Below are 21,650 nucleotides of genomic sequence, written 5' to 3'. Positions count from 1 at the left end.
TGACAAAGGAGGGTCTGCGCACGGGGAGGTGCTGGGCAGGGGGGGCTCCTGGTCGCCTGCACACGGCGGCCGGCTCGTCTCTCCTGGAGCTGGGGGAGCCTCAGTTGTTCATTCCCAACCCACGTGTGAGTGAGCTGGTCTCCCGGGTTCTGAAAGCTGCCACAGCCAGTCAACGTGGGGACCAGGCCTGGGGACCTCTTAGAGCCCGTGGGTCAGAGGCACAAGTGGCCACCGACCAGGACTTGCGACTGGCACCTGCCGGGGTGGGGGTGGCGGTCGGTGGGACTGGGCCCTTCACCCGTGGGATCGGGCTCTGTGTGCAGGTACACGGTGTCGGAATGGGTGTAGGACACCCAGCTGGTGTCACCGAGAATGGCTCGGTGTGGGGACGGCCCACACGCTAGGGGACCAGAAGTGTCGGAAGAGCTCTGCGTAGGAAGGAATAGCCTTGTCCCACTCACAGGCACTTTCCACGGGTTTGCCGTCCACCTCCTGGCACTGCTCACTGGCTCACCCAGGAGGTCGGCTTTCCCGGAGGAGCAGCGGTTCGGACGGCTTTGCCCTCCTCCCCCAGGCGAGTTCCCCCCCGCCCCCAACGCTGCTGTATCTGCAGGTGGGGTGTGGACCTGGAGGGACCCCCGGAGGTAAGTCGGAGGAACTGGGATGCCCCGCCCCGCACGCCGCCCCAGCTGGAAAGCCCTCCGGGGTTTAGTGGCCGTGTTTCCGGTTAGGTTACCGATTTGGGGTCCTTGTCCTCTTGGGTCCACCAGAGGCTCTGCGTCACTTTCTCCTGTTTCTGCCACACTGGTGTCAGTAACACTCCGTCCACAGGTCTGTTACTTCCCCCAACCCATTTATTTGTCTTAGATGTGGGGGGCCTCATCACCCACCAGTAGGTCCTTTGCACGGCACCCGTGGGTCTCGGGCGGGCGGGCTGGCTGCCCACTGTGCACGGCGGCCGGTGGGGGGGGGGGACCGGTGCTGGAACAGTCCCCCCACCCCAATCTCCTCGACATCCAGGTGAGTTCTTTTGTCGTTTGAATGGGTGTGAAGTGGTAGCCGGTTGTGATTTTAATTCGAGTTTCCCTGATGACCATGACACTGAACAGCCATTTATGTCTGCGGAAGCAGCGTTTTGTCCATTTTAAAAGCTGGGTGGCTTCTTAACCGACTTCATCGGGTGACACTGGTGAGCAATGTTTCAGCGGTTTTAGGCGCAGCTGCCTCATTCACCGCCAGTCACGGCTCCTTCCTCCACCGTTTCCCCCTCCCCCTCCCCTCCCCCCTCCCCCTCTGGGGGTGTCTGCGAGGAAGCGGTCATTTCGCCGAACTCGAAGGCCTGTTCCTGCACCCAGGGTCCCAGCCTGGGGCTTAACCGTCTCATTTTCTCCCTGGTTTCTTGAGCAGATTTTCATTTTGCTGATGTCCAGTGCTTCACCTTTTTGCCTAGTCCTTTTCACGAGTTAAGAAATCTTTGCCTAATCTCGGACAAGGGCATCCTGACCCATCTCGGGCAGGCGGTGGGGGGCGGCGCGGGGAGGGGCGGGTGGGGATGTGCGCCCAACGGACCCAGGGCGCCGTGCCACGGTGGCAACGCGCCTCCCGGCTCCTGTTTGGAGAGGGCGGACGGCAGGGAACTCACCGCGGCGCTGTGTCTCCTTTGTAACCAGACGCCAAGGGGGTGCAGTATTTTGTCCGAGCTGTTCCAGCAGCTCATCTGCAGGCCTGCCGCTGTCTTTGTCCTTTGTGCGTTTGCCGTCCCCACGAAAGGCAGGATTCCGTTTCCTTCCTCCAGACGAGCAGGTTTGGTGGGTTCTCGGTCATCAGGGCTGGTTACCGCACGGCCCCGAGACTGCAATGGTCGGTGTCCACGACGAGTAAAGCCTGGCGCGTCACTGTCCGGCTCCTGCCCGGCAGGGGCCCCCAGAGGGCACGTCAGACTGAGAGCGGCGTGTGCCTGTGACCGACTCTGTTCGTTGCTCCGTGTGTTTTTCGGTTTCCTGTTACAGGCACATACTAGCGTCAAAACAGTGAGTTATTTTTAAAACCTCAAAAAAAGAATACTTGCCTGCCCTAACTCTCCATCCTACAGTTTCCTTTGGGAGATAATTTTGGAGTGTGGCATGAGGGGTGGGTCACCCTGGCCTGCAGGCACGCGAACCCCTCCCAGCGCCACTGGTCACCAGGCTCCCCTTGCCCGGGGAGCCACCCCTGCCCCTCTGCTGGGAGCCGGCCGCCCGCGGGGCTGTGTGCGCCCCTCTGAACGTCCTGCGGGTTTGGACTCACGTGCCCTCTGCGCTCCGACTGCTCACCTCTCCCTCCCCCCTCACCTCTCCAACCCCTGACCTGCTCCTGTCCCCGTGGGCCTCTTCCAGGGTGTCGTCCAGCTGGCCGGGGACAGCGAGCAGGTTTTCAGATCGGCTTTTCCCCGGGTGACGTGTCCTCGGGGTCCCTCCACATCTGCGCGAGGCGTTTCATCCTGGTTCTTTCGAACCCTGAACGATGCCCCGCCGTCTGGGTGGTCCGCGGTGTGCCCACCCACCCACCCACGGAAGGACGTCCAAGTGTGGGCAGTTAATGAGGCTGCTGTGAGAGTTTTGTGAGGCCGTTAGGTTCTCAGCTCCTCTGGGTAAATCACCCAGAAGCTTGACCGTTGGGTCGTGTGGTGAAACCGTATGTTTTACAGGCAACACGGGAAGTTCCGTGATAAATTCTCCCGAACGCGTCCCCTGCGGCTGTGCCACTGGCGTCCCACCAGCAAGGAGAGGGAACTCCTGTGCTGCCTGCCTTTGTCACCCGTAGACTTGAGGGACGCTGCCATTCTCTTCCCTGATGTTGGTCGTTTGGTTTTGTTGGTTTTTATTACAGGTTTTATCGGTTTTTGTATTCTTAATCCAGTGTTTTGTTTCACCGACATTCTTTCTATTTCATTCTGGTATTTAGTTCTTCTGTTCCTATTCCAATTATTTAATATTTCTTCGCTTCTTTGCTCTTTCCTATTTTCTAAGGTAAAAGCGTAGCTCACTGATCTTCAAACCCTTACTAACCCTCCCTAACGGAGGAGGCTCGGAGCACCGCCACTGCGTTTTCCCAGCGCCAACCGCCCTGCTGCGTCGTGGCTGTGCTCAGCCCGGACTGGTCCCTGGGTCCCGACCCCAGGTGCTGGGAAGGTGGCTTCCCAGGTGGCTTCCTTACTGCTGTTGGTTTCTAACAAGTTTCATGACTCAAACCTGGGTGAATCGAGGCTTGTTTAAGAGCCCGGGACATAAACTGTCTTGGTAAACGTGTCCTGTGTCCTTGGAAAGAGCAACGGCATTCCGGCTGCAGGGTGTCCAGCCGGTTCGGCTGTGGCCCAGCTGTTCTCACCCGGGGGCTGCTGCCAGCCTGTTTCACCGCTGCCGAGAGGCGAGCCGGGACCCCTACGAACTGGAGACGCCGCCCGTGGGAAGCTCTGATGGGGCGGTCTCCTCGCAGTGAGAAGCCCCCGCCGCGATCGGACCACAGCCTTTGTCGGGAGTCTGCTCTGAGGTCAGTGCAGCTGCCCCAGAGGACTCACAGTTCGTGCCCGACACGCACGTATCTTCCCACCTAGCGGGTCTGTGTCCCGTGTAAAGGGAGTTTCTGGGAGGCAGCGGGTAGTCGGGCCTCGCGTTGCTCCCGGGCTAAGGCTCTGCCCGACGGGCATCACTGATCTCGCTGCACTGAAGTCTGTCGTCGCTGCTTTGTTCTCCGTCACGTGCCCGCGGGTCTCTGACGCTGAACGACTGGTAAAAAGTTGGGGCGCAGACACGTTCCTGTCCCACATGTCCCGAGAGGCCGCGTCAGTGACGGAGACCCGCTCTGTGCGGGGGCGGTTCAACGCGCAGAGCCGACTCCAAGTCGGTGCTCTGAGATGTCGGTGCGCGCGCGTCTGTAGGCACAGAAACCCCGACCTCTGTTCCCAGCGACCTCCGTACGGCTCTGCCCGATGCGTCACAGACGGCCTTCATAGCAAGTACCAAACTCACATCCTTCCACCCCAAACTCACAATTCAAGCTGAAAAGCGGAAACCCTCCCCGCACTAGAGCCGCTCCCGAGCGCGCCGGTCCGTCAGCCGAACCCGACTGTGCTTCCTGGCACGCACCGCAGGCTCCACTACACAGAGATAGCACGTAATTAAAAAGATCCTTTATTTTAAATGTACATAGTACCAGAATTAATCAAAATAATTTATAATAGTCGCCTGCCTTTTAAATATAATCTTAAAATGATGCCTCCTGAAGTTAGAATTAACGCGGATTCAGTGTGTTTAAAATTAACTGTCTACTATGAAGTCTTCTAAGGAAAGAAAGTGACAAGCCCCGATCAGACAAACACCGTTCTACTGTCAAAGGGCTTGAAACAAGCATGAATTACCAGAAGCAGACCTGGCCACTCCGGGGTTTGGTCCTCCCGTGTGAACCTGGCTCTTTACACACAAACTGCATTCTGGTTTCCTCCATAAGCCAGAAATTCCTTAACGGCCACCTAGAAGTGACCTCAGTGTCTCGGTGGCACCTGACTCCTCCCCTCCTGACAGTCACCCGGTGCTCCACGTTACACGGCGCGTCTGCTGCACCCCCCCCATGTCCCCAGGCCGTTCCCCCACCCCCAGAGGGACAGGCAGCTCGCATTGCCATCCCAGCATGAGGTCCACCTTAACTTTCCAAGTGCCACTGCTGAGAGGAGGAGCCATCACAGATTGCCATGGCAACAAAGCCTTTGTGACTCCGTGGATCCACTGCTTTCAGGCACTGCCCAACCGACACCTGGTACAGCCGATTATTCTTCTGGAAATAAAAAAAAAGAGTTCGCTCAAACACCGCTGGAGAGTGGCCAAGGAGACACAGCCAACCAGAGGCCGTGTGGGACGTCGAAGGTCCCTTAGGGGGCGCTACTAGCTCGGAACCCCCTTCCACAGGCAGACCACACGTCCACCTGCCCCCCGCCCCCCGGCTAAGCCAGCTGCTCACCCCGAAGGTCCACTGCTGGGACCCCCCCGACCCGTGGCACTTCATGAGTCGTGGTGGGTCTGACGATCGAGTTTCCGACATGTCCAGGCAAAGGAGGTGACTTAAAACCAGCTCTTGCTCCTCGTTATAGATCCAGATCTAAGGGAGAAACTGAAAGATAAACCCGGAGTCCTGCCCACAGCGGCCAGAAAAGACAAAGAACTCAAAAGCATCCAAGCTGGACAGGAGGAAGGAAAAACGCATCATTTGTGGATGCGTGACGCTGCGCCCAGAACACAAACACGAACCTGAAAAGCCACCTGCACCCCTTCCAGCAGCCAGGCCATGGCGGCAGCGCAGGCGGGCACGTGTGCAGTGGGCTCTGACTCGGCCGGAGAAGGATGGCACCTGTGCCACGGCCAGGGTGGACCTGGCAGCGCACACGACCCTATGGCCCCACTTACACGCGGGCTCACCTGGTTGGGGTCACTGTAGTCACACACTTTCAGCACCACGAGGCCGCCCTTCTGACTTGGGCGGCCCTGGGCCCCCAGACACCTGCCGGTCTGCAGGTGGCGCAGCTGTGGGAGGAGAGAGTACAGTGAAAGCCGGCACAGGGGGGAGACCGACGCGAGACGCGGGGGTCCAGGGAGACAGGAGAGCATCTGCCAGAGGTGCGGGCTCCCTGGTCAGTGGAAGCATCTCCACCCCTACATTCCAGCTGCAGTGCACAGAGGTACTCAGGGCCCTTCAAGGTAACAGGCAAGGTCAAGGAGAAATTCCACCTAAAGTCCCGGGTTTACTAAGCTCCCGGGGGGAAGGAAGAAAATTAAACTGTCATCTGTGCACTCAACAGAACACACCGGGGAAGTAAGAACAGAAGGCACAGAGCAAACGCAACCCAGCTCGATACAGAGCGTAAACACCACAGGAGTCCAGAAGCCGAGATGCACGGACGCAGCCAGGACGGCCTTGTCTCAGCACGGGCCTGCGCCCAGAACGGAGCAAGAGCAGCTGGAAAGGCGAGGGGCTCAGCTGCACGGACACGTGCCCCTGTCCTCACTGAAGGTGGAAACACCGAATAGCATCATCTTGAGGGTTTTCTAAACCTCCGAAGACAGAACAAGAAGGGAGAACTCTCGGCTTCTGGCCGGCCGGCCCGCAGTGGGAACCGGGCCGTGGTTACAGGGCCTGCACAGCCTTCAGAAAGCAAAGTCTAACCAATGACTTAGGGGAAAGGCGTGGCTTTTCCGGGCTAGGCCCCTAAGATTTGTGTGATTATAAATTGAAGAAATTCTGCCCTGGCTGGGGTGGCTCAGTGGACTGAGAACCAGCCTGCAAACCAAAGGGTCACCGGTTCAATTCCCAGTCAGGGCACAAGCCTGCGTTGTGGGCCAGGTCCCCAGTCCGGGGTACATAAGAGGCAACCACACAATGTTTCTCTCCCCCTGTCTAAACAAACAAACAAACTCTTTACAATGAGCACATTGTCAGGAACACGTGAGCACATTGGTCAACCAGCAGGGTTCCTGCTCAGCGCAGACGACCACCAGCATCGGACGGGAGCCTCGCCAAGCACCAGCGCCCAGCCCGCGCCGCCTGCCGCTCCCTGTCTGCAGCCAGTGCCCAGAGCTGAGGCCCGGCAGTAACCTGCAGCTGCCCCAGCCTCTCCTTGTTTTGCTCATCGGACAGGTTTCTGCCCCGTGCACTGCACTCACCTGCCGTTCCCACCCGCACTTCACCTGGCCTCTCGGGAGCAAGCGCGTACTTAGAGAAGTCAGAAGTCACACTCTCGCATCACGGCAGGAAAAGGGTTCTAACGCCAGAGATGACCTGATTCCCAAAGTCTTAACCTCAGTAGAGGAAGCTCGTAAGAATGTGAGGGAAGGCAAGCCCAGGCCTGCCGCTAAACATCCGTTAGGTCTACGGTGCCATTTCCTTCGTCCTGCGCCCTTGAGTGACGCACCGCGCCAGGCGCCTCGCTTACCCTGCCGCGCTGCAGGACTCGGGGGCGTTTCGGCCCCCTGTTGGCGAAGATGGGCTGCGGGGCTCGGGCGTGGGGCCCCGAGGTCTGCATCTCCGGGTAGACGTGGTCCAGGTACCACCGGAAGGACTTGCAGCCCAGCCTCCTCCGCAGCTCCACACGCTCACTGACGTTCCCGTAGCTCCTTGTCCGCAGGTCCGGCCTCAAGGAGAAGTACTGCTCCTGGGGGCGGGAGGGTCCTAGTTAAAACCGGCGCCGTCGAGTGCCCCCGGGGAGCTCAAGGACGAGGGAAGAAACAGGTCGAGAGCGAGAATCCTGCCCCTGCCGGAGCTTTCTTGATTCTCTGACTACAGCTGCCACCGGGAAGTCGTTATGCAACGAGGCCTGTGACTGACAACGGTGAGAGGACAAACCGTAAGATGCGCCCCAGTTTCAGGAACGGCAACGCGTGAAGCCGGCACCGCACACTGGTTCTACCCTGCGTCTCGGAGGCGATGCAGCAGGCCACACGTGAGCCTGGCAGCCCGCATGCTGTCCGACGCCAGGGCCCCCAGGAGGTTGTCTCTGCGTGTGACACCGACTGCTGTCCACCGCGTTAGAGTGAAAATCCAGACTCACTACCCACTGACGCAACACGCTTGGGAAGAATCACTGAGCGAGGAGGGTGGCCCCCTCCCTATCTGCAAGTCAGGTTCGCAGCTGAAAGAGCTCGGCGGACAGACCCTCGGGTCCGCCCTCAACCTGTGAGTGTCAGGTTAACAGAAACATGCAGTTTATAGTGAAAATGTTGGGACGAGTTTCAGATAGTCACGGCCTTCCCCCGTCGGCATGTTAAAACTCACTGCGGGCCGGCTGCAGCGTGGACCATGAGGTCATCACTTTGAGCCTGTGTCGCTGCAGTGAGGCCCTCCAGTCTGGCCCGCCTTGATCTTGGAACGGATCTGTGACCTGTGTGGGACTCCTGGGTCTTCCCGCACCAGTCACTTGGAAAATCGTGTCCCGTGACATTCTTCCAGGTGGATCAACTTCCCTCTGCGCTCCCCACGGAGTCCACACCACAAACCCCACCGCTGCCCTCGGCAGCAAGGCTCCGCTCCTCTTTCCATCCCAAGTGACCCGGTGGGGGCGTGGCTCACTGTCCTCGTACCGTCCACGCACCCACACACGTGGTGTCGACGTGGCAGGGTTTCACACCTGCTGTCCACGCAATCTCGAGGACACCCAGGCCCTGTCAGACAACCTGGGGATGGCCAGGGCCTCCTGGGTCTGTGACCTGTGAGAGCAGCCAAGCCGGACAGTGGTGACTGCAGGACAACCAGCGTTGACACTGGGCCCCAAGGAGCTCCGTCCAGTGGCGGGAAGAGGGAGAAGAGGGTCTGCGGCTGCTCCCCAAGTCCAGCCTCGCTTCGTCCTCGTCACTCCCACGGGACACGCCCCTCCGCCTGCACGCCCCCCGGTGTTACCAGTGACGGTGCACTGGTCATCTCTGTGTCTCCGTGTCCCCCACATCTGACACGGGCGCAACAGACACTCCTCTAAGAAAACTCAATGTTTTTTTAACACACATAAAATGCATATAAAAACGCCCAGCAGCATTTTCATTACAGAAAGTGGAACAAAGTCAAGTGTCCGTCACCTCACAGGAGGATAAACAAACTGTGGTACTGACACACGACGGATTGTCACTTGGCAACAAAGAGGGACTGACATGTGGCCCAGCGTGGACGAACCTGCCCTGCCACTCCAAATGGAGAGTCACAGAGGCCCTGTGCCGAGCAACCGAGTTTGTGTGAAAGGCCCCGGTGACAAAGGGAGGAAGCGCAGGGTACTGGGCACCGGGGGCGGGGCGGCGGCTGAAGAACATGGAGTTTCTCCAGAGAGTGACAAATGTTCTAAAAAAATGATTTCTGAATCAAACCTCAATGAAGCTGTTGCCCAGGTCGCGGTGCTGTAGGCTGCATGGCGGGGGGGCAGGGGGGGGGGCCTGAGCAGCCGCAGGGGAAGCCCGGGAGCCACGGAAGGAGTGAGGGGCTCTGGGAGCCACGGGGACTGAGGACACGCGAGAGAGACAGAGTTTCCTCTGCCGTGCCCGTCCCGGTGATGACTGGCTGGGCACAAGGACAGGTGACAAAAGAGTCCGAAGGAAAGGCGGCGACGACTGGGCGAAGAGCGGAGAGGGCGCGCCCGGCCGCAGAGGCACCGCACGCACACCCCTGCGGGGACAGCAGCCGCCCCGCGCCGCTCACCTTGTACTCGTCCAGCCAGACGTGCGCCAGCCGCAGCGAGTTGCGCGTCATGGTGTCCTGGCCTTCCGGGGAGCCGTAGGGCCGCCGCTTCCGGAAAATGTGCCCGACTCTAGAGCAAGGGATGATGAAGAGTTTACCGCCACACATCCAAATCTGGTCAAAGCAAAACACGAGTTAGTGTGGTCGCCCTCGGAGCCATGAGGTCGGTGTGTGTGTGCGAGGTCATGAGCCCGCCATCTGCGAAATGGGCGTCTGCGGGGCTTCGCCAGGGGCTTTATCTAGTCCTCTGTCAAAGTCAACGTCAAGTCTGAGATGACGCAATGCTCTCTTACTGCCCTGCGTCTGGGGTCGTGCTCCCCATGCGCTGTCTGAACAGCCCGAGGAGCTCGGTCTTCCGGGCTTAGGGACAAGGAATGCCTACTGACGGGCCCTGTAATTCCAGTTTTACAGGAGCTTTTTTATAAAATTTATATATGCTTTTTAAAAATAAAATATGCAGAATAACTAGGTCAAAATTCAAGAGATCTTAGATCTGGTCTACATTTTATTTTTGATTGAGTTGCCTTATACAGTTACTTTAAACAATTTTTTAAGCCAAGATTGAATAGTATCTATTATTCCTTTCAACTTTACGATTCTAAAGATTGTGTAAGAAAAGACTACCGTTTAAAAACACTGTGGTCAGCACGTTTGCAAAACTCGTGCACAAGACTGTTGTCGAATGTGCACCCCGCTCTCCTGCCCGGGAGGGGGCAGTGGGGACCCGTGTCCATCCCTCCCCCCTCCTCTTCCTCCGCGTGGAGGTGCGTGTGTGTGTGTGGGGGGGGGCAGCATCCAGTAAGCAGTACGTGTGCGTGAGTGACGCTCTGTTCGTCAGGTGAGCTGGACCACTTCTGGAAGCGGGATGGGGAGCTGGGAGTGGCTTCTAGGGAAACAGGTGTGCGCCGGGCGGTCTGGGCAGTCGGGGAGATCTGGTCCCAACTGTGTCCAGCAAGGACAAAGGGACATTAAATGCGCATTAGGTCCTATGCTAAACCGTTCACCACAACCATTGCTTCTGACATCTTCAATGGACATTGTCCATATCTCAGATTATGGCACAGTGGCATTCATTGAGGACAATTTCTTAACAAAGAGAATGCACAGAAAATGTGGGATCATGGACGTACACACACAACTAAGCACGTAAAAAAATATAGAATCACCCGAAATGAAATCTCCAGGTTCTCCCCGCCCCAGACGTCCATGCCGCTGTCGTACTGCCCGAGCTCGTCGAAGTAGCCCCTGTTCATGGCGAACAGCCCGCCGGCCATCGTGGGCGACCTGGAGAGGCAGGTGCGTTGTCAGTTCTACCCTGTCCACCTTCTTGTTTCAGGAGGCCCAGTGTGCTCCGCACGTTGCTGGGAAAACTAGGTTACCTTTTATAAAGCCCTGTATCCAATACCAGGGAGTGAGCTGGCCCACTCAGCCCACTATCCAGGTCCCTAGTGACAGGCTAGGGAATGGGTCTTCCCAAGTACCACGGCACTTTTCCTCATTACAACCGTGGCTGGCAGACAGCCACCTGCCGTGAGTTACGTAACCCCGTCTGGCAGTCTCAGAGCCGCTCGGATGAACTGGACTCCAGGGCCCCAAAGTGAGACCAGACAGCCCGGCCACTTTGAACTCGACTCAAAGGGGTGTTAGGCCAGAGGCTCTCAAGTGGGGTGACTGTCCCCAGGCGAGCATGTCGCTTCCTTCTGGAGACACTTCTTGGCTGTCTGGGTGGGGGTGCCTCTGGCATCGACGGGCTGCCCCCCCGGGAGAGCCGAGCCCGACTGCCAGGCATCTCGCCTCCGGAAACGGGATCAGGGGGCTGGAAGCTGACGCCCAAGCCGCCTGGCACAAGTGAAGCAAACTCCGTGTGCAGGAATGTGTCGCCCCCGGTGGGAATGTGTTTCTGTCGTGTCCCATATGCAGTGTCTGGGACTAAACGAAAACCACCCAGCAAACGGGTAACCAAGCAGTCGGGAAGCTGAGTCACAGGAAGGGGAGCCGGGACGAGCCGCCCGCAGTGAAGCGCCCGTGCTGGGGAGGTAGCGGCGGGGCCGCCGGCTCGGCAGAGGCTCCCAAACGGCTGGCTGGTGCGTCCGAGCCCGGAAGACCAGGTGTTGGCAGGCACGGGAGCGCGGCCAGACAGCGCGGCCAGAGCGCTGGCAAGGACGGGAAGGGAACGGGGGCCGGGGAGAGGTCACCTTCCCAGGACACGAAACAAGACCGCTGCTGACTTCTCACCAGAGGGTTCTAAAGTAAAACCTTCAAAGTCCCGAAAGGATGTTATCTGCCCGTCCAGAGCTGGATGTGGAGTGAAATTTCTGCTCTTCAAACCAGTGGTGGAACGAAGGCATTTCAGAGAGAGGAGTGACCGCCAGAAGGTCCAACCCAAGAAATACTGAAATGTGCTCTCCCCTCAGAACGCACGTGGTCCCAGATGAAGGTATGCAGATGCAGAAAGAACACCAGAATACGAGAGGACTGTGTGGGTCACCCCGCGTGAATCGTGGTCACGGACTCACACACACACACACACGTCTCAACAACGTGGCGAGTGGGTAGCAGGGCCGGGAACACGCTAAGCTCGTTGCACTGCCGGGAGGAAACACCAGTTTGTGCCGCACTTTGGCAAGTCGAAGACACGAGCTGTGGTCCGCAGGGTGACCACAGAAACCACAGTTTTTAAGGCTCTGCAACATGCAAGTGACACGCTGCTGATGGGGACGCGTCTAAGACCGCAAAAAGACCGACGGCAGAGGGGAGGGGAAGGGACATGGGGGCTGCTGGCCCAAGCCGACGGCACAGCCGTGGGGGCGTCAGACTACAAAGTGAAGTTTCATAGGGAACTCGTAACGACAAATGGGCTCATTCGCCAGAAGACTGAATAATTCATGCATCTGTGAAAACATACAAAGAACCGTGAGCAGAAACACATCATGGGAAACTGCATGTGCCACTTTCAATAACGGACAGAGCATGGGAATTAAAAATTAATTTAAAACATAGAATATTCGATAACACCATAAACCTGACCGACCTGCTCCAGAATCCCGTCTTTAACAACTGTAGAAGACTCGTTTCCCAGGCCTGCAAGGAATATTTACGAAGATCGGTGCTGCTCGACCATGAAGCAAACCTCATCCACTTCCACAGAATTACAACCATACGGTGTAGTTAAATGAGGGATGCATTACCACAAACCTCCTGAGGTTTGCAAAATAGTAAATGCACTGCCAAGTCGCCGATCGATTAGAGAGAAGCCCTTACAAGGAAAAAATTTAAAAATGTGTGATAAAAATAATGTGTCGTCTCTTAAATACACATATCAGAGAAGGGGAAAGGCTAAAAACTGAGTATCTGAACATCCAACCCCAGAAGTCAGCTGTAAACAGAAACCACTTACAGACGGGGAGTAAAAGGGACAGCCAGCGGACGGAGGGGGAGGTGGGCCAGTCCCCACCGCACAGAGGGGAGGCCACGTGCCATCAGGGGGCAGCAGGACAAGGGTGTGGCCTGTGAGGTGAGGACAGCCGAGAGCCGGGAGTGCTTCATTCGCGGCCCCCGGAGAGCAGAAGGCAACCACCCGCACACCACGGTCCCGAGAGCAGAGCCTGGTCCAGGTGACAGGAAGCAGGCAAACGCCCGAAAGGCAGCAGCGGCGTGGACAGCCCCCTGGCCACGCCGGAGGTGTTCGGAAGACATTACCTGCTACCACAGGTGAGCAGGGCTGTGCCCTGCGACCAGCAGGCTCCCTCTTGTGAACCAGAGGCCGGGAATAAGGACGCTGGAAACAGCACTGCTTGTGATGTAAAAAAACATACACACAACCGAAAACAACGCACCCAGCCCATCAAGGCAATGGTGGATAAGCTATAGTGTGTTAATTACAAGAACAGAGCGCTGTACAGCACTGACGAGTCAATGGTAGCTACACAGGCAACACACGGGTTTCCAAGGCAACGCTGAGCAGACACAGACCAGAGCGTGAGCCCTGAGGCTTCACCTGCAGGAGGCCGGGAGAGCGGGCGGAAACTAACGTGATGCTCAGAGATGCCCATAGGGCGGCGCAAGGACAGGGACCCCAGGGACCTACCGCCAGGAGAGACGGGGCCGAGCGCTGGCAGCACGGGCGCCCGCGTCACAACCATCTATTCAGTTGTGCGCACACGTGTGCTCTGTACATGTGCTGTTTGTACAGTAGAAACATTTAAGAAGAGTGGGTCTGAGAACGTTAAAAACCAGAACTACAGCCTCTCAAAGTGCCGTGAGCAATGTAAAAGGAAACAAAAGCGAGAACGGAGGACCAGCGAGCAAGAGCAGACGCGCAGCATCCGAGCTGGGCGAGTAGCGAGGGCAACGCAGACCCCGAGTCCGCCCGAACCCGGGCTGCAGGAACGCTGGTGTGGCTCCGCCTGCCGTTTGAACTCACAAGGCCGCGTACACCCTTGAGAGCAGGGGCGATTTCTCACTCATTAACCTTAGCACCTGGCAGACCGCGCAAGTTCCGTAAGCACTCAGAACACTGATGAGCGCACTAAGCCAACACGCCCGCCTCTTGCAGACGAGGAGGAAGGGTCTTTCAAGTAACGCCCCCCCTTCGAAGCGGCCCTGGGGAGTCTCTCGAACGCACGGGAGCCTTACTTTATGGGTGCGGTAGCTCCTCCCGGCCCCCCGAGCTCAGAAGGCGGAACGAGGTCCCACTTGAAGTGCAGCCCCCAGTTGAAGCCCCCGCGCACCACGGGGGACGAGCTGTAGGCCAGCGTGTCCGCGCTGATGATGTCGATCACCGGGCACACAACCGTCCGCCGGTCCTCCCGGATGGCGGCCAGTAGGGGCTGCAGCCACATCACGTTCACTTCGCAGTGGCTGTCCAGGAACACCAGGACTTCCCCTGGGGAGGCAGAGACACGTGTGCGGTGTGTGTCACACTGGAGCCCACCACACACAGCAGAATGCAGTTCCTAATACTGTTAAAAAATCGCCCTGGCTGGTGCAGCTCAGTCGACTGGGCACAGACTGCAAACCAAAGGGTCGCAGATTTGATGCCCAGTCAGGGCACAGGCCTGGGCTGCAGGTCCCCAGTAGGGGCCATGTGAGAGGCAACCACACATTGATGTTTCTCCCTCTCTAAAAAATAAATCTTAAAAAAAAAATTAACTCAACTTAAATTTATTTTAAAAGAAACTTTTTTTTTACCACGACCATAAATGACCACCAGGATCATCAATGTTACACAGAGTTAACCACAAGAACACACACAGTGGAGTCAATACAATGTAACTAAAGACAGTTCCGGCGGCCCCTCACTCTGACCCCTGCTCTGCCTTGGCAAAGGGCAGAGGTGAGTGGAAGCAGGAACACTCTCAAAGATGCGGTGACACCAGAAGGGACTTCCTCCCTGATGGACTCGGGAGGGTTAAGAGGAAAATTCTAAAGAAAATACTTTATAGCTGTGCAAGTCAATTTTTAAAAAAGATTTTATTTTTGAGAGAGGTGAAGGGAGAGAGAGAGGGGGAGAGAAACACGGACGTGAGAGAGAAACTACGATCAGTTGCCTCTCACATGCGTCCCAACTGGACACCAGGCTGCGATAAAGGCATGTGCCCTGACGGGGAATCGAACTGGCGACCTTTCAGTTTGTGGGACGACGCCCAACCCACTGAGCCACACCGGTCAGGGCTCTAAGTCGATCTTCAATATTACGTCTGTTACCCAACGAAAATGAGGCACACCACCAGGCATGCCTTGGTTCTCTAAGAATTATGGCCATGATTCAAATCTAACAGTTTGGGTCTACATATTTTGAATTATGTATTGAAAAAAGTACAAAACTTCCGTTGCATTTGGGTTTGGGCTGTTCTGCTAATCTAGGTGAACAAGGTGGAATGTGGGGCAGCAGTTAACCGGGAGGGCCTCTAAGAAAACAGACCTGTGAGGAGGGCTCTGGGACTCACCGTGGAGTCTGTGCCTGGGACGGGGGTGGAGGGGAGCGCTGGAGCTCTGCAAAGGCCTTTTCCAAATTGAGCCAGCGCCAGCTTCCCTGCGGGCAGTGCCCCTAAGGGACCACCTTCCCAGACCTCTGCTGACTCACAGGCAAGGCCCTGCTCACTCAGCCCCACCACGTGGCACCACCAGGGGGAGCTGTACCTGTTGCGTGGGCTGCTCCAATCATCCTTCCTCGAATTAAGCCCTCCCGCTTTGTGTTTCTTATCACTTTAACTTTTTCAGGGAGCTGTGTTTGGACAAATTCATCTAGTTGTCCTTTCAAGTCATCTGAAAATAAAGAGTCCAGTAATTATCCAAACCCCATGAGACACATATGAAAACATTTTATAGCTGCTCTAAAGTTGCGTCTGGTACTTGCAACAATCTGTCGAGCAAATGCAGTAGAACCTTCTGCTTTGTTTTAAGAGAACACCCGGCTCACCCTGTGAGAACAAACCGGGAGGGGAGGGAGGGCAGGCCCCCTGGTCCCGCCCAGGGCGAACAGCGCCTCAGTGAGTGACACACTCGTCCACGCTCCGACAGCACCCAGCTGGCGTTCCAGCTGGTGTTCGGTGTAACAAAGGGCCCACTGACCGCCCATCCATTGGTTTTAAAATGAAGAAAACGAGGGGAAAGTGTCTTTTGTTCCAAAGTAAGTTATCAAGTCCTACAAGACTCTGGAATAATGAGAAACGACCGCTGCCCCCACCAAAACTTCCGTAACAGCAGCGGTGACCGCCCAAGGGTGAAGGACTGGGCCCGCTTCCCGGGCCGTCCTCTGTTCTGATGACGGATTCCTCTGCCCTCCGTGGGCCCGTGAGTCTGATGCGGTCCCGTTTGCTCATTTTTCCTTTCGTGCCCCTGCCCGAGGAGATACAATGTTGCTAAGATCAGTGTCAGAGATTTTACTGTGTGTTTCCTTCTAGGAGTTTCATGGTTTCAGGTTTTACACTTAAGTCTTGAATATATTTTTAGTTTATTCTTATACATAGTATAAAAAGCTGGTCTGGTTTCTTTTTCTTTTTTTTGCACGTGTCCATCCAATTTTAAAACACCATTTACTGAACAAACTGTCTTTCCCGTGTTGTATATTCTTGCCTCCTTTGTCGTAAATTGGCCATACAGATGTGGGTTTACTTCTGGGCTTTCTATTTGGTTCCACTGATCTACGCGTGTGCATTCCTGCCAGTACCATGCTGTTTTGGTTACTGTGGCCTTGTAGTATAGTTTGATATCATGTAGCGTGACTCCTCCAACTTTGTTCTTTCTCCGGGTTGCTGTGGCTGCTCAGGGTGTGCTGTGGTCCATACACATTTTAGGACTATTTGCTCTAGTTGTGTGGAGAATGCCCTTGGTATTCGGGTGGGGGCTGCGTGCAATCTAGAGACTGCGCTGGGTGGTATGGGAATTTTAACAATGTTACTTCTTCCTCTCCATGGACACAGCATGTGCTTCTATTTCTTTGTATCTTCCTCAGGGTCTTCTAATTGTCAAAGTACCGGTCTTTTACCTCCTTGGTTAAATTTATTCATGACTACTTCTTTTGAAGCAACTGTAAATGGGATTTTTTTTTTAACCAGCACACAAATAAAATTCAGGTAAAAGACTAAAGGGAGATTTGACCGTGGGGGTGAATCAAAGTAAGAATACTGCAACCACCTGGTCGGTCTTTACCTCACCAAAACTGCAGCACCGGGTATCACGCGCTCCTGTTTTTCTAGTTTACATTCCACACTTTCTGTAGGAGTTTCAGGTATACGGCATGTGGCCAGATCACCACATCCTTTACCAAGTGACCCCTGACATTTCCAGCACCCGCCTGGCACCGCGCATGAATACAGTGTTCTTGACTATGTCGCCTGCGCTGTACTTTACACCCTGTGATGACTGTTACTGTTGATTGTACTTCTCGGTCTCTTCCCTTTTCACACCTCTGCCATGTCTACCAATCCCCACGTGGCTTCTGTACATCCTTGTGTATAAGACTCTGTTCAGCTAGTCTTCAGTAGGTTGCTGAGTAGGTTATTCTGGTTGATTGTGCAGTAATTTATCTGTAATTCCAGTTTGGTCCTGGCAGAAGGGGAGTATAACCTTTACCTATTCTGTAGCCATGTTGGAACAAACCCCAATGGGACTGTTTTCCTAATTCCTCTTTCTGATGGTTTATTACTGGTGTATAAAAATGCAATCAAATTCTGAATACTGACTTTGTACCTTGCTACTTTACTGAAGTCATTTATCAGTTCTAGTGGTTTTTTGTTGCAATGTTTAGGGTTCTGCACATAATGACAGTTTTACTTCATCTTTTCGAATTTGGATGCCTTTCATTTCTTTTTCTTGTCTGATTGCTGTGGCTAGGATTTCTAATAGTATGGTGAACAAAACTGGTGAAAGTGGACAACCTTGCCTTATTTCTGATCCTAAGGAAAACACTTTTAGCTTTTCCCCATTAAGTATATGTTAGTTGCGGGTTTGTTATACATGGCTCGAAATAAAAGATTTTTTTTTTTAAACAAAAGCTGAGGGGAAAATTTCAAGAGCCAAATTTGGGTACAGATTACCAAGGTAATGCGGCTTCTCCAAGCGCACCCTACACGCACCAGACAGGCATGCATCTGTGGCTGGCTCCATCGCAAGTGCGTGCAAGGGGCTCTCCCACCCACTGTGTGGTGCATGGTCAGCTCTGCTGATGCCGTGAATGCTGCAGGGAACAGCAGCTGAGACCCCACATCACCGGGTGCCGCACTCCTTACCGAAGTCGCTGTCATCGTCCACGAGGATGACCTCATGGAGCAGCTGGGCTGGCGTGCGGTCCAGGACGCTGTGCACCGTCCGGAGCAGAGCGGACAAGGCTTCGTTGTAGAAACAGATGACGACACTGGCAACCGGCAGGTCCGCCGGGTACGTCTTGTCCTTACATCTGCAAAAGCGGATGGGAAGAACTCCAACACTGGACAGGCTTGAGTGTTCTCAGTCACCGTTACTCACCAAACACTAATACTGCCTCGTTTGGCCCCTTCCTTGCATTACAGTAAGTTTTTAAAAGCCATTCAGGAAAACAATGTGTTTCTTACTCCAGGGTTTTCCATTTCTTACCAATTTCTCCCTCTGGTATGTGTTGCTCTGCTTATGTTTCGGTCAGCATTTTAAATGGATTTTTTTTGGTACTCAGGCTACATAAAACCATCCAGAGTTTTTAACACTTGTAAGCTGGTGATGACCAGCTTTTCCTCTATGAGATTTCCAAAGGCAGTAACAGAAATATAAAACTTTATACTTGAAATTTTTATTTTTTGCCCAACGAAAAAGATATGAGTCAACCATGATAATGGAAGAGCACCCATGTAAGCGACTAAGTTAGGTGGCTTTATTGGCGACAGTAAAGAACCACTAACTTCCATACCCAAACCCGGACTCCACGCTCCGTACGGCGTACGGAGAGCCCTCCGGCGCCTGGGCCCTGCCCACCCCAGCCTCTTGCCACGCGTCCACTGCAGCCTGAGCAGACCGCGTCCGTCCCACTGACAAACTGCGCCATCTCGGGCCTCCAGCTGCTCCCTGCACCGCTGCTCGGTCACCCCGGCTGTGGCGCCTTCCCTGACCACTCTGGTTTGGGGGCCACCGCACCAGCTCCCGTCACAGACCTCATCCCCGGCTACTGCAATCCCCTGAGTCCACATTGCCCTGCCCTGTTGGACTGGGGGCCTGTGGACCCAGAAACGCCTTCCTCAGCTTATGCTGAGGCCCAGTGCAGTGCCCAGTGAACAGACGCTCACCCCGGCCTGTGTGTGGAATGACTGACCAACCGTGCGAATGAAAAGTAAACTGAAGTTAGTTAGAGCCAAATTTTTATCAGCCTAACTAAAAAGCAACCGTATGAATAAAACACCTTTGACAAAACAAAAATAATAAAAACATAAAAGTGAGGTGATGAGCAAAATTCTTACCCTTTCTGCCATGAATCCAATAAATTAACATTTTTAAAAACTCATGCTTAGGTTATATAATTATACACAGTTAGTACGTCTCTTTTCCCCACAAGAGTTTAACTTTAAGAGAGACACAGAAAACTCTAGAATTTGGTTAGCACCATCCCAGACCCTGTGGATTTGAGCCGAATGGGTGGGAATCTGTCCTAAGTTCCTCGGGCCCTGAATGACAAAGTCGAACTGCACAGCGTCAGGACCACCCCCGTGACTCATCGCTGGCTGGCGCGAGGGCAGAGCCCCGCCAGGCACGCACGCCGCGCTCCGTGTGTCCGGCACGTCCCTGTGGTAGCCCAGGCGGTTGCTGATGAGCATGTTGAAGGCGTGCTTCTGGTAGCCCGTGTCTCTCAGCTCCTGGTCCTGCTCGTTGAAGATCATGCCTGCGGGGAGCGACGGCACAGTCAGCACCTGCCTGCGAAGGTCGCCGCAGTTACTGTTTCCATCTTAAACAAATCTTGACTTTCAGTTCTGATAACCAGGTAACAGCCATGTTTCTTAGTCATTTTCAAAACAGTACATTGAGGTTAGAGCCCGATTTTTAACAGCCCAGCTCAAAACGCAAGTGTCCCTCAACCATAAATGACACCTTCTCACTAGTCATAATCTTAAGAATATTTTCAAGAGAAAAACCTACCTCTGACTGAGAGAAAAAGAACTGGCTGATTATTTTCTACAGAAGCAATAACCCTAGAATCCATATGGACCTCGGCAGGCCCTGGGCAGGCCCCCCGCCACAGGCAAGTTTTTATGGGAAGCCCCCCCCAAGAGAGGGGAGGGCCCTCTGTAGGAAGTCACTGCTTCCAGGCAGACGTGGCATCAGTCAGTAACGCACCCCCCCCCCCAGCAGAGCCGATCGAAATCTCATCAGCCTAACATCCCTGAGGCCACACCCCAGACTGAGCCTCCTCCCACCCCCACCCCCACGCCCCCGCCCTCACAGGATGTGGCCTTGCAGCAGCACGTCCCAAGATCTGCTCGGGAAAGCCAGCTGCCCTGGACACAGCAGAGGGCGGACAGGGCTGCCGGGCAGCTCGCCCAGGGAAACACCGCGTCGCGAGTCAGATGGTGTTTGATGGCAGGACACCTGGCACCCTGGGACTGAGCGGAGACCCAGGTGAGAGGCGAGGGGCTGTGCAAGGCAGCGTCCCCCAGCTGTCTGACGGCAGGACCAGAGTACGCAGACGCACTTCAGGAAACAATGCCTCTCACGGGAACAATCCACTCTGGCGAAGTCAGGGCACCCCCAGAGCGCTCTTGGCGTGTGTGTGGGGAGGGAGCGCCATCAGAGCGGAGACTGGCTGTGTTCACAGCACGAGAAAAGAAACAAAGGGCTCCACACCCAGCATCGGAAACAGTGCCCAAGTCCGATTCTCAGTACAGACTCGGGTTCTGCCGCCTCCCACCACCTCATACCAAAACCATTCCTGTCTAGTAAGGATCTCTGGGGGAAAGATCAGTCCATACGTCACCGTATGTCCATCAACAAGATGAATGGGTAAGACGACGTGGTATGTATACAAACATAACGGAGAATAAATACACTCAACCACAGTAAAAAAGGAAACCCCGCCGTTGTCACCAACGTGAATGCACCTCGAGGACCGTGTGTGAGTGAGGCAAAGCGGAGAAAGACAAAACCTGTATGAACCTCACTCACACGGGGGGGGGCAAAAGGAGGGTTACAGCTGTGACTTTGCAAAACGCCCCCCTGCCCCGCCCCATGGATGGACTCGGGTCTGCCCCCTACTCACCCCCCTAATTTTGGATGTCAACGCCTTATCATGTATTGGTGAGCATGTTCTCCCTTTCAGTGGGTTGTCTTTTATTTTACTGACAGCTTCCTTTGCTGTGCAGAGCTTTTTGGTTTGATGTAGTTCCAGTTGTTTATTTTTCCTTTTGTTTCCCTTGCCCGAGAAGATATATCAGAAAAAATATCCCTACGGGCAATGTCTGAGATTTCACTGCCTATGTTTCTTTCTAGGGTTTTTATGGTTTCGGGTCTAACTTTTAAGTCTTTATCAGTTTCGAATTTGTTCTTGTGTGTGGCAACGTGAGAGGTGGTCTAGTTTCATTTCTCTGCACACATCTGTCCAATTTTCCCCACACCGGGTACTGAATAAACTCTCTGTAGCCCACTGTATGTGCTTGCTTCCTCTCAAATGTCAATCGCCTGTACAGGTGTGGGTGTACTGCTGGGCTCTCTGTGCTGCTCCACTGCTCTGTGTGTGAGTTTTTATGCCAGGACCAGGCTGTTTTGACTACCACGGCCTTGTCACAGTTTGGTATCAGGTGGTGTGATTTCTCCAACTGTGTTGTCCTTTCTCCAGATTGCCTGTTGCTCTTCGGGGGCTTTTGTGGTTTCACGTGCATCTTTGAAATTATTTGTTCAGTTCTGTGAAATACATCACTGGAATCCTGATGGGAATGGCATTGAACCTGCAGATC

General features: G+C 54.9%; 2 protein-coding genes across 7 annotated transcripts in view; one reads left to right on the top strand and one right to left on the bottom strand.

Annotated features, from left to right (window-relative positions):
* KMT2C (lysine methyltransferase 2C) overlaps positions 1 to 5,610 on the top strand; it is a 163,599-nt gene extending 157,989 nt beyond the window's left edge. The window contains exons 60-61 of the transcript XR_005064086.1: positions 2,556 to 2,558; positions 5,596 to 5,610. The gene's annotated coding sequence lies outside the window, so the exon portion shown is untranslated. The remainder of the gene's footprint in view (positions 1 to 2,555; positions 2,559 to 5,595) is intronic.
* GALNT11 (polypeptide N-acetylgalactosaminyltransferase 11) overlaps positions 4,163 to 21,650 on the bottom strand; it is a 36,390-nt gene continuing 18,902 nt past the window's right edge. For 3 of the 6 annotated variants that reach the window (XM_037029527.1, XM_037029529.1, XM_037029528.1), the window contains 10 exons: positions 19,462 to 19,585; positions 17,973 to 18,139; positions 15,382 to 15,507; positions 13,876 to 14,125; positions 10,407 to 10,524; positions 9,202 to 9,354; positions 6,959 to 7,177; positions 5,448 to 5,552; positions 4,993 to 5,130; positions 4,594 to 4,809 (listed from right to left, as the gene is read on the bottom strand). In XM_037029527.1, coding sequence (XP_036885422.1) covers positions 4,678 to 4,809; positions 4,993 to 5,130; positions 5,448 to 5,552; positions 6,959 to 7,177; positions 9,202 to 9,354; positions 10,407 to 10,524; positions 13,876 to 14,125; positions 15,382 to 15,507; positions 17,973 to 18,139; positions 19,462 to 19,585 — 1,532 coding nt within the window. In that variant the 3' untranslated portion in view covers positions 4,594 to 4,677. Of the gene's footprint in view, positions 4,571 to 4,593; positions 4,810 to 4,992; positions 5,131 to 5,447; positions 5,553 to 6,958; positions 7,178 to 9,201; positions 9,355 to 10,406; positions 10,525 to 13,875; positions 14,126 to 15,381; positions 15,508 to 17,972; positions 18,140 to 19,461; positions 19,614 to 20,862; positions 20,869 to 21,650 lie in introns of those variants that run through there. The other 3 variants (XR_005064087.1, XM_037029530.1, XM_037029531.1) reach the window with 3 other exon arrangements.

This window comes from Sturnira hondurensis, unplaced genomic scaffold, assembly GCF_014824575.4.
Source record: "Sturnira hondurensis isolate 20B ecotype Veracruz unplaced genomic scaffold, ASM1482457v3 Scaffold0020309, whole genome shotgun sequence".
NCBI lineage: Eukaryota > Metazoa > Chordata > Mammalia > Chiroptera > Phyllostomidae > Sturnira > Sturnira hondurensis.
The sequence above is the reverse complement of the archived record's forward strand: the minus strand, read 5'-3'. Positions and strand labels throughout refer to the sequence as shown.